We start from the raw sequence: 12574 nt of genomic DNA, 5'->3' as shown, positions 1-12574 counted from the left end.
ACACACACACATACCTATATATATGTGCACTATCCAGAAATACGTTTCAAAACACCCTCAAACAGGAATCACCTCCCAAACATTGTTGATGTTTCGAAACACCCTATATATATAGGGTGTTTCGAAACAACACCAACAATGTTTGGGTAGTGATTCCTGACACCAAGATAAGACGGAAAGTATAGACCAACTTGGGTGCACAAATACTTCCTTTCAGAGTTGCAGGCTGCATGAAAAAAATAAATAAATAAAATAAAATAAAATAAAGGTCCATAGCTCCAATACAATGGGACCTACCGTAGTCGGATCAAAACTTCACTTAGGAACTAATATGTGGACTGTCCAGAAATACATGTTTCAGAATCCTAAGGTACTCATGCAACAATTTTTATAGAGAGAGTTGGTGACTGCTTCAAATTATATGCACGTATTCAAACTGCCTGTATAAAAATTGTTGCATGAGTACCTTAGGATTCTGAAACATGTATTTCTGGATAGTGCACATATTCGTTCCTAAGTGAAATCTTGATCCGACTACGTTAGATCCTATAGTATTGGAGCTATAGCCTTTTAAAAGTTCATTTCTTCATGTTTTCGGCAGCCTATAACTCCGAAAGGAAGCATTTGTGCACCCAGGTTGATCTACACTTTTCGTCTTATCTTGGTGTCAGGAATCACCTCCCAAACGTTGTCGTGTTGTTTGAAACATCCTACATATAGCTAATATATATATATATATATATATACAAGTGGTACTAGCATACCACTTACTTTCCCCTGTTGTCTTCACTTATGAAAAACATCTAACAAGAAATAGTTAAATGCTAGTAATGCTTCTAGAAATGTAAGTTACCGAATTTGTACCTCATTATGTGTAGTGTTTAACCTCTTAAAACAGAAAATATAAAGGTAAGTTGCTTGGCAGCTGTATGTTTTCATAAATGCTTTTGTAATTTTGTTTATCCTGTTATTGATTGTAGAAGTTTTAGAGGCTTTTGTTTGTCATGGCATGAAACACATACATATATGTATCTGTTATGTGCGTTATAATTTCACAGTCGTTCTTTGTATGATTAATATTTATTTTATGCAATGCATGATGAATGTATTTAAGAGTAATTTATCATTTTTCATCTAAATTATTACCATGTATTGTTGATAGAGTGATACGATTTTCATCTGATAACGCATGCATTGTAGTTGTTTAGGAAGGTTTACATTAATAATGATATTGATGTAACAAATGTTGCAGGGAATATCTCATTCATAACTGATCTGTCAAAAATGGTATTTGTTGTTGCAGGAAGAATAAAACAAATTAATTATCGTACTAGGAAAGAATTGCCGCGGAAATGGTTTTAATTCAAATTTTAATTATGTACCCCTATTCAACATATCTGGAATGTTTTTACTGCTACTATAGAGTTTTATGATTCCTATGTGTCGCAACGATAAGAGCAGTGCTCAAAGATTGAGGGAACTTTCCCTAATCTAAGGAAATTAAATAGCAAAATTTAACAAAATTACATAGGTTGGATTAAAAGTAGTGGCAACACTGGATAGCAAAATTTAACAAAAAAATCATAGGTTGGATTAAAAGTAGTGGCAACACTGGATAGCAAAATTTAGCAAAAAATACATAGGTTGGGTTAAAAGTAATGTCAACACTGGATAGCAAATTTAACAAAAAATACGGTTGGGTTAAAAGTAATGTCAACACTGGATAGCAAAATTTAACAAAAAATCATAGGTTGGATTAAAAGTAGTGGCAACACTGGATAGCAAAATTTAACAAAAATACATAGGTTGGGTTAAAAGCAATGGCAACACTGGATAGCAAAATTTAACAAAAATACATAGGTTGGATTTAAAGTAGTGACAACATTGTCATCACGTCAGAAGACTCTGCCTTAGCACTACAAAATTTCCGCAACTGATAAGAAAATGTGAGGGGATGAAGTATGGCGAGTGATAACGACTGTGTGTTATTTAGTCAAAAGGAGCAGCGCCGTAAAATAAAGGGGGAAAGTGGAAGCGAGGTGTATCAAGATTGAAGTGGCACATGAGCACAGTGCACAACTATGTTTTCAGGGACTTTATGACAATCTTTTCGCCGAAATGAAAGAACCACTTCACGGGAAGCACTACGACACAAAGTAAACCATCTTCCATGCCATATGGCGGTCTAAAGCTTGACGCGCTAACAGTGTACTGCGCCTTCCTTACTTGTGGTAGAAGGTGATAGAGATAGGAGACGATCTCATTGAAGTAATGTAGCAGATGTTCTTGCGTGCATGAAGCCATGTACGTTGCCGTTATTTTTATCCAGCCCTTGTAAATAAATAAAAGCAAAATGGTGAAAATCAGGGAAATTGTTGGATTTAGTTGCACATCGAATTTTACGACCCTGAGTTTTTTTTCTACGTACATTCAGTTGGAAAGAATTGATAAGCCTCAATGTCCTTCGGTTTTCTTCGAAATCTTTCTTTCCAGAAATTCTGGCAAATAACCCATTCCCTCCACCTGTAATTTTTTGTCCGCCCATCACCGCTTCAATGCCTTTAATTTTCATAATAGTAACGGTTCCACATGACATATTTCTGATCTATATAATTATTTTTCCTATCTTTGCCAAAGGTCCCTAGCATACATGGATCGTTCAGTGGGGAGTACAGAAGGAAATCAAATCTAATTGTAAAAATTGTGGGAAAAATGAAGAACAAAAGAAAGTCGGCTGAAGCGAGGTCGGGACTGTAGGGTGTCTGCAGCAGCGTTGTTACCTTATGCTTCACCAGGAACTCAAGGGTGCGCAGAGATGTGTGACGGTGCATTGTCGTAATGCAGCAGCCAGGTAGCGGCGAAGTCTTCTCGCACGCTGATGACCCTTTCCTGCAATAGTTCATGAGTTTTTTTTTTTTTTTTTTTTTTTTGCAGCGTTTTTATCGAATTTTGTGCAGAACTTGTTCGCCCAACGTTATTCGAAAGTATTCGCAATAACGTGGTCTCAAAACAGAGGTGCACTAACTCAGCGATCCTGGCGCCACCAATGCTTGGAGCAGACTGAGCGAGGATGCGCTGCAATGCTGAGGGTTTTGCCCACCTAACTCAACACTCCCGAATGTGCTACGATCTGTATGAAAAAAAATAAAACAAATATTTCATGACTTTTTAGGCACACTTAAAATTTGTACGGTACGCTTAAGAGTCTTCATCCCGGCAAAATTAAAATACCGCTAATTTTACAATAATTATGTGATATCTTCAACTAGATAAAAGATAAGCTAAACGTGGAACAAGAGCACCCTAGACAATATTATTTTACAGAAGAAACCGTTATCACGACTCACCTATCTGCTTTCGATTTCGAGCCATTTTGAAAATCGGCATTTATTTTCGCGTTTCTAAACAGCTGAAAACGGAAAGCCACTAGGTGACTTGTGATAACGGTACCTCACGCAAAATAATATTGTCTAGAGCGCTCTTGTTTTATATTTCAATTATCTTATATCTATTTGAAGATATCACATAATTACTGTAAAATTAGCGGTATTTTAATTTCGCCGGGATGAAGATTCTTAAGTAACTTACATGGAAAAGCTAAGACCATTTTTTTTATTACCTTGGAGTTATTTATATTATCTGGACATGAATCTTTTAAGCTCTGAAAAAAGTTTCAGAAATATGTCCAAATTGACTTGTGCACTGAACTCGCTACATATTTCCATGCTTTCGTTGCATTTCTCCAGATGGCGAATGTTTGATTTTGTAAGTGTCCACTCTCCGAACCATTTGTCGAAACACACAGGTTTAGAGAAAACTAAATACATGGAAGTTCATCGGGAACGTAATACTGCAAATTATGGATACGTTAAGATATCAAATAATACTCTCGATAAATTGGGTGCTTTCAAAAATCTAGAGTCAATATTGACAGACCAAAACTATATGCACGAAGAAATTAAATGTCGACTGAAAGCAGGGAATTCATGCTATTATTCAGTTCAGAATCTTTTGTCGTCGCGAATTCTGTCGAGGAATTTGAAGCTTAAAATATATAAAACGATAATCATGCTTGTGTTGTATGGTTGCGAAACATGATTGCTTGATTGCGACAAGAACGCAGAGTGAAAGTATTTGAGACCAAGTTCCTGAGACGAATATTCCGACTCAAGAAGAATGAGAATTGGGAATGGCGTAAACTTCATAACGAGGAACTACATGATTTATACCGTTTACCAAATATTGTAAGGGTCATCAAGTCTAGAAGATTAGGTGGGCAGGTCAAGTAAACAGAATGGAAAAATAGGAACGCTTTCGAAGTTTTAACTGGAAGTCCAATTAGGAAACGATATTAGGAAGACCTAAGCGTAGATGGGAGGACAGTATTAAGATGGATTTACCAGAAATAGGGATACAAAGTAGAAACTGGATCCAGTTGGCTAAGGATAGAAGTCAATGGAGAGCTTTCGTGAATGCGGCATTGAACCTCCCGGTTCCATAGGCCATAGAGTTAATTAGTTAGACAGGATATATTTATTGAAAAATCTTACGCTTTACACTTAAGTTACATTGAATTCGAAAATAAAAATAATAAAAAAAAATAATTAAGAAATAAAGGAAACGTGAAGAATGTTTACAAAGTCAAAATAGTGACCTATACTGCCATGGTAATACTGCTGTTTCTATTCTAACGGTTGATGCAAACTGCATATAAGCAACCATAATGCCTTTGAGGACAACTTCTGGTTACTTCATAAGTCAAGAATTAATATCATTATTGGCACTAAAGTTTAAGATGTATATTACATAAATAATAATTATTTTTCTGATCAGAGTATGCATTTCTTTATTAAAAATAAATTATTTCGTAACAGTTTCCATAACGTAACGTTGTCTTCCTCAGACGTTAATATGTATGTTCCATTTGTCCAATTCATTAATCTTTCTCTTTTTTCTCTCTTAATCCATCTCGCTTCTTTCCATTTTCTTATTAATGTTCTATTCTCTTTTTCTAAACTTTGTACACCTTCCCAATTTATATCATATACTGTTTCTTTTATATGTTTATATATCGCGTTATTTTCTCTTTTAAGTCTTACGTCATCTTTATGTTGTTTTATTCTTTCTTTAAGCTTTTTTTCCCTTTTCTCCAATACATATCTATAAAATAGAAGATATAAATAGTGAAGAAGAGAAAAAGAAAGAAGACCTAGAAAAGTTTCATAATCTTCTAGAGAAAAATGGTTATAACATAAAGACTATAAATAAAAAGTAGAATCAAAGAGGACAGAAAGAAAAGACAGAGAAAAGAGACAAAGGAAGAGAAGAGAAAATGGCATGGAATAGAGAGCATTGGAGAAAAGACAGAGACACTAAAGAACTTATTAAGAAAATGGAAGTGTGAACACATACAGAAAAGGAGGAAGAAGAATCCTAGAAGTGATTAAGAGAATGAGAAATGAGAAGAGGGACATAAAAGAAGATGATGAAGGAGTAGTGTATGAAGTGAATTGTAAGAAATGTAACATGATATATGTTGGAGAAACAAAAAAAAATCTTAAAGAAAGAATAAAACAACATAAGGATGACGTAGAGAAAAAAGTGGAAGATTAATGAATTGGACAAATGGAATTCAAATTCATGAATTATGAGATAGGTTATTAGAAATAATTGAAGAATAAAAATTCACGGAAATTAGGAAATTAATTGATATTTGGGAATCAGAAAAAAGAAAGAGAAAATGATAATAATAGTGATTATATACAGATATATATATATATCGATAGAAACAGTTATAATATAAATATTAAAAAAAAATAAATGAAACGGTAAATTATAATAAGATCGTAAATTATAATCTACCAACGTGCTAATAATGGTTATGAGGTTGACCGCAATGGTTGTGATATAGGTTTGATTGCACACCTATGGCTTCAGTCTGTTGCTTTCATTTTGCTGTGTAATTAAAAGAAGAAGCACACCTATGACTGAACCAAAACAAAATTTATTATGTATATTTCCATCATATACTAAGGCCATAATGTCAAAAATTACTTGATATTGTTTACAATAATACAATGTAACATAAAATACTGAACTAGTGAAATTAAAATATATAATTTTCTGAATTTAACATAGTTTATCCTCAATTCAGTAAATATCTTTCATCCAAATACATGAGTTGTAAATTAAAATTACATTGTTGCAGTTGAAACAATAATGAATAACAATGAAAAATAATTAGTATACAACAATATGGACACATTACTCTTGTTTTTAAAGTAAGAAAATCTCCTCCAGTGCTTTACCAGGAGGTATGGTTCCTAGTATTGAAGCTACATTAGCTCTCTACACCGCCATGCTTATTCTTTGGATTAGGAAGCTGGTTGCTCTTTCATCACCGGATAACTGTGTGATGCGTTTTCCTACTTCCTTTATGAAGTTTAGGCCTTCCCTTCCCCACGAGCCACCGGATTCAACTGCAACTGGTACGAATTGATATTTTTCCACAAGATTGTTGTATTTTCTTCTTTTCTCTATCTCTTTCCGACCTGCTGCATTGCCCGCCTGGATTGAAGAGAAAGGAAGGTTGGAAGGTGCAAAAGTGTCTGTGCATGTGAAGTCCCAAATTAAGGCTTTACCTTTCTTCCAAGGAATTAAGGACATCCCATCTGGTCTTTTTCCATCTTTTCTACTACAGCCATTTGGCTCCCTTATTGCCGGTACACCTGCGGAGATGAGTGCTCTCACAATGATGTTGCAGCTCGAGTGTCGAGGATGTCTACCTGTGCTTTTTATGCAGGAGAGACCATGTAGTCCTTTTTTGTCAACAGGAATTTTGCACGCTTGGCATTTATGGGGTTCGCAAATATCTGCTCCCAGTCTTAACACAATTGCTATTCTAAAAAAATCATCATTCAGGTGAAGGCCTAGAGGACGTGAGGGCAGAGCTTTGAGCCAAGCACCTGCCTCAATGGACGATACAGCGATCAGTCTAGTCTGGCCTTGTCTTTTGGGTTGTCGGAAGACTGTAGTAAAAATGAAAAATTTGATTGTATGATAGGTTCTTCCCATGTGGATTGTTTAGCCCTGAAACTGAGGTCGGGTAAATCGGAGCCCACCAACAATGACCATGTGGACGAGCAATCTTGAACTTCAGAATCCCAGTGGAGATTGTTGTTCTGTTGGAGAAGTGAAATATTATTATTTTCTGAAAAATAATAATAATAATATTGAAAGTGGAGTATCAATATCTAAAACTATGTTTGCAATCAAGCAATTACTTAATGGTATTTTAACATCTTTAAATTGTAACATTTCATCCGAACATACGGAATAGCTTTCCAACCAATTCTACATCCTACTTACTTACATACGTGATATCAAACAATAAAAAAATAAGATCGTATTGTTACATAATACAAATTTAAAATCATATAATAAGCATCAATGAATAACAACAATTTAATATTATGATATTTCTATTACCTACATTAATATGAACATACATATTAACGTCTGATGAAGACAACGTTACGTTATGGAAACTGTTACGAAATAATTTATTTTTAATAAAGAAATGTATACTCTGGTCAGAAAAATCCAGAGTGAACAAGGAGGAAGTTACATGTATATATTACAGTTCCATTCTTAGACAAAGGACGAAATAACTAAACACAATCGTTGAATTGTACTTACCGCAAGATAAAAATTCATCTAAAATTTGGTTTTTATAAACTGAAATCAAATTTCAATACGCAGATTTGGTCAAAAGCTAATATTGAGGATCTTAGAATCTAATTTCGACAGGAAGATTTCTATGCTTTATATTACTTTCAACATTTTATATATATATATATATATATATATATATATATATATATATATATATATATATATATATATATATATATATATATATATATTCGAATTTAAATAAATGAGCTTCAAACTCAAGTCGAACGATAAACGAACTTTATATGAAAAATTAAAAAAAAAAATTAAATACTTATTTCTTTCGTTAATTTCCGCTTCGCTAATCACAGTCTCCCAAGTTTTGTGGAAGTTCTAGCGTGATCCTCTGGAAACTCTGTCTCAGCTGCGCAAAGATAATGATACTCTATTAGCTTCATGGCTCCAAAGTTCTCGTTCTTTGGTGCCTTCACAAATCAAGATCAATCGGAGGGCACCAGATTGCAATTTCGAGGGATAAGCAGTAGCAATCCTCTCTCTCTCTCTCTCTCTCTCTTTTTCTTTTTCTTTCCTTTTACCAAAATCACAGAGAAACTAGATACATATAGGATATTGGGAAATGATGTCCAAGAATCAATAATTTCATAGAATTGACCTCAAGATGGAAAAAATGTAATAGTAATTAAAGAACAAAGCCAATCATATTGGATATATATATATATATATATATATATATATATATATATATATATATATATATATATATATATATATATATATATATATATATATATAGTGGGATTAGATAGGGAATAGATAAAATTTCGAGTTATCGAGTTTGAGTACTCAAGGTGGTTACAACAAAAATTCGAGATACCGAGGATCTGTGTTCCTCATGAAAAATGGCTATATGACCTCCATATAACTCGAAGTTTTATTCATTCAACCTGTATAACTCGAAAATGTGAAGGTTCCTTAAATGAGATGAATAGTAAAAATAATATACTAGACATGACTAAACATTACACATTAGCAACAATGACAGGACCAGCCACAATGACAATTACGTAAAAGCATAGAGCTATACCTTTGAGTTATCGAGGTCACATCAACAGAAATTCGAATTATGCAGGTAAACTTCGACTCGTACAGGTTCTCGGATATAAATACAAAAGTTTGAGTTACAGACATTTTAAAATATGATTTTGAAACTTTTAAAATTCAAGTTATCGAGGTTCAAATAATCGAGGTCTAACTATATATAATCGAGTAATCGAATAATCGAGTAATATAATCGATAACTATATATAATCGAGTAATCGAATAATCGAGTAATATAACCGATAACTATATATAATCGAAAATATAATCGAGTAATATACTCGATAACTATATATAATCGAGAATATAATCGAGTAATATACTCGATAACTATATATAATCGAGAATATAATTGAGTAATATACTCGATAACTATATATAATCGAGAATATAATCGAGTAATATACTCGATAACTATATATAATTGAGTAATCGAGGTCTAACTATATTATTCTGCAGAATTTAACTGTCCGAACATTTTTGAGAAAGATTGAGAAGAATCTGGAATATGGGAAACTACATTGTAGGATATCCAAAAAGTTTATTTAATAAATTGAGAAGTTAAAGAATGAATCAAACACAAAAGAGAAGATAGGAAGAGGGAAAATAGGAAAAAATAGAGAAGAAGCAATTAAGAAGCGAATTACAAATAAATAAATGAATCAAGCATGGAAGAATTGACAGAAGAAACAAATTTAGAGAAGAAGAAATAAGAGTAAAAATATTGATTTAAAATCATTACTTTATAGCGTTCTGTTACAGTGCATTTCCTGTATATATATCAAAACTCGGACTTATAATTCAAATCAAGTCTTCGTTATGGTTACTGCATTAGTGAGGGATCTTTCTACTAGGTAATTGATGTAATCTGGATGAAAGGAGTGAAGATTGTTTTCACATTCGCCCATATTCATAATTGTATAGTTACATTTTCACTAGTGACATCTGTAGGACAGTTCTATCAAATACAGGAAATCTGCGCGTTATTGTTGAGGTGGCTGTTGAATATCTGCGAATACATACGTTCTTTTTCTTCTTATCCTTTGTCTCTGCCTTTTCCTATGCTTACATGGAGTCGGCGTTCCTGTCTTTAATTCTTTTCTTTCATTCTATTTTATCCTGGGTGTCTTCCATTCTCCATTCCCTCTCCCACAGATCATCTTGCATCTTGTCTTCCTCCCCATCTTGGGTCTTCCTCATCTTCTTTTTCCTGTTACTTCCATTTTTCCACTTCTCTTTTCCACATGATCATCGTTTCTTCGTTCTATATGTCCTAGCCATCTCAGCTTCTGTTCTTGATATTTTTTTAAACACACTTTATTTTTTTTTCAAACGTTATAGAAAATCGTAAAAATCTGAAAAATTATGCGAACTTGCGAATGTTAATCCATGTGTACTAGATAATCCCGCTTCACTAGCGAGTAACACTGGTTGTATAACGAAAAATGTGATATTGATCTTGAAAATAAAACAAAAGATTTACCTTCAAAATCAAATAAATATATAGAAGTATATAAAGGATTTAGATTTCTGGGCTTTCGGCATCTATAGCCATTTAGCCCGTCATTTCTGAGGGATGACGTCCCTCGGCGAGCACTCAATCCGGGGAAAGGGAAGGAAGGAATCGGCCTGGGACCTATAAGTTAGGTACCACCCCGGCATTTGTCTGGTGTAAATGAGGAAAACCTCATTCAGGATGACTGGCCTGTAAAGGCTTTTTACACTTTTTCGACCGGGTGCCCCCATCGGGAATCGAACCCGGGACAGCTCGCACCGAAAGCAAGAGTGTTAGCGAGAATATAAAAGAAAGCAACAATTGAATATTGTATTGCCGCTCGACGTATGTCGCTGTACAAAATTTTATCATTGTGTGGCTTCGGAAAATGAGTTAAATTAAGATTGCTACATTCGAGGTCATACGAACCATTGTAAGATAATGAGAAATGTGTAAAAGATGAACAAGTTAAGAAACGTTAAATACTGAAAGAAGCATATTTTAACTACAATCAAGAAAGAAGATATGAAGGGAAAGAATAACAGAACTTCAGCTTAAGAGAGTGGATTGAACTAAGTTAGAGAATATTATATGAAGAAGATGGAAGTTGTCAGAGTAACAAATTGAAGAAGAAGATAATAGAAACAGACCAGTCGGCCGTCTGATTGATCTTTTTCTTTTCAAAAAAAGAATAACTACAGAGAGAGAGAGAGAGAGAGAGAGAGAGAGAGAGAAGGAACTACTGAAGTCAAAAACGACGAAACAAATATTTTAAATAAAAAACGAACAAAGACTATCTTTGATAAATCAAGCGAAAGAAGTAATCGGAAGAATACTAAATAGCAGAATAAAGAATACAAGAATAATACTGCTTCTGCTATTTATAAGCGCTCTTAGAATTTACATCGGGACAAATGCTTAAATTTAGAATTTAGCTTTTTTTGTGCTTTCGAAAATTGAGCCATTATGAGTGCACATAAGCAAAGGTTTTTGGGTCATTAGTCAATTTGGATTCACTTCGTATGCTTAATTTAACAACGAAGTCTTGTGAACTTTCGCCAGTCTTTTGTTCAGTTCTATTAGAAGAATCTTATAGGACATTATAAAAATAGAGTGCAAGTGTACCTAATGAATGCATCAAAAAAATTATTAGAACTATCACGAAAACTCTATGTAAGCATGAAATTGATAAAAAATATACTGTGTATTCTCACACAGTTCAATGGCTAAAACATGAGTTGGTCGTGATTTTTTTTTTTCACGATTAGCCAAGTTTTGATGGGAAAAAATGTCGCAGTCTTATACACCCATACTATCGGGATTTGTGTGTGCTGGCAAGATTTGATACCAATCGTAGAATCCAAAAGTCTCTAACCAATAATTTAGAAGAGACTTGCAAGGACCGTAAAGAACTTGGAATCACATATTCCTGAGTTTAGCGACAAATTGTTCCCATTTTCAGTATAAAAAGAAAGAAAAATTGTACCTTAATCCCAAAACTTATGAACCAGAGTATATGTAATAGGTCATATATAAGGGTCAACCTATAAAACACAGCTCATAATGTAACGCATGAATCGACAAACACCACTCTGAAACTATTGCATGGTATTCAGCAAAGTATTTAATATTATTGTTATTTGTGTGACAAGTGTCTTTTTCTTTTTTTGTCTAAAACCTAATGAATCTATTTTGAATTTCAGAACGTTCTTCGAAACATTCGAAAAACGGGGAAAGATGTGAACCTGAATGATGGGGGAAGCCCAACACAAGAGAAACTCACTGCCAAAGAGGTGAAGCCCAAGAAGAGTAAAATTACAGAGAATGAACAGAGCCATGGCAGTTTTTTCCTGCGAATTGGCGCCATTGGTAAGTCATATTTCTGATTTGTGTTGTTCTTCTAGAATCAGCAATCTCTCAATACTTTCCATACTGAGCCAGAGTTGTCTGTTTTGTCGATGTTTTCCGTACTTCCCTATCCTGAGCCAGAGTTGTCTATTTTGTCGATGTTTTCCATACTTCCTTATCCTGAGCCAGAGTTTCTATTTTGTCAATGCTTTCCATATTTCCTTATCCTGAGCCAGAGTTGTCTGTTTTTTCGATGCTTTCCATACTTCCTTATCCTGAGCCAGAGTTGTCTATTTTGTCGATGCTTTCCATTCTTCCTTATCCTGAGCCAGAGTTTCTATTTTGTCAATGCTTTCCATATTTTCTTATCCTGAACCAGAGTTGTCTATTTTGTCGATGCTTTCCATTCTTCCTTATCCTGAGCCAGAGTTGTCTGTT

At 34.0% G+C, this 12574-nt stretch overlaps 1 protein-coding gene across 11 annotated transcripts in view; it reads left to right on the top strand.

Moving 5' to 3' along the window:
* OtopLa (proton channel otopetrin-like a) overlaps nucleotides 1-12574 on the top strand; it is a 598778-nt gene that overhangs the window by 489989 nt on the left and 96215 nt on the right. For all 11 annotated transcript variants that reach the window (XM_081752534.1, XM_081752533.1, XM_081752532.1 and 8 more), the window contains one exon: nucleotides 11992-12157. In XM_081752534.1, the coding sequence (XP_081608660.1) occupies nucleotides 11992-12157 (166 nt within the window). The remainder of the gene's footprint in view (nucleotides 1-11991; nucleotides 12158-12574) is intronic.

This window comes from Thermobia domestica, chromosome 3, assembly GCF_964235325.1.
Source record: "Thermobia domestica chromosome 3, izTheDome1.hap1.1, whole genome shotgun sequence".
Taxonomy (NCBI): domain Eukaryota; kingdom Metazoa; phylum Arthropoda; class Insecta; order Zygentoma; family Lepismatidae; genus Thermobia; species Thermobia domestica.
This window is presented reverse-complemented; position numbering and strand designations above follow the sequence as displayed.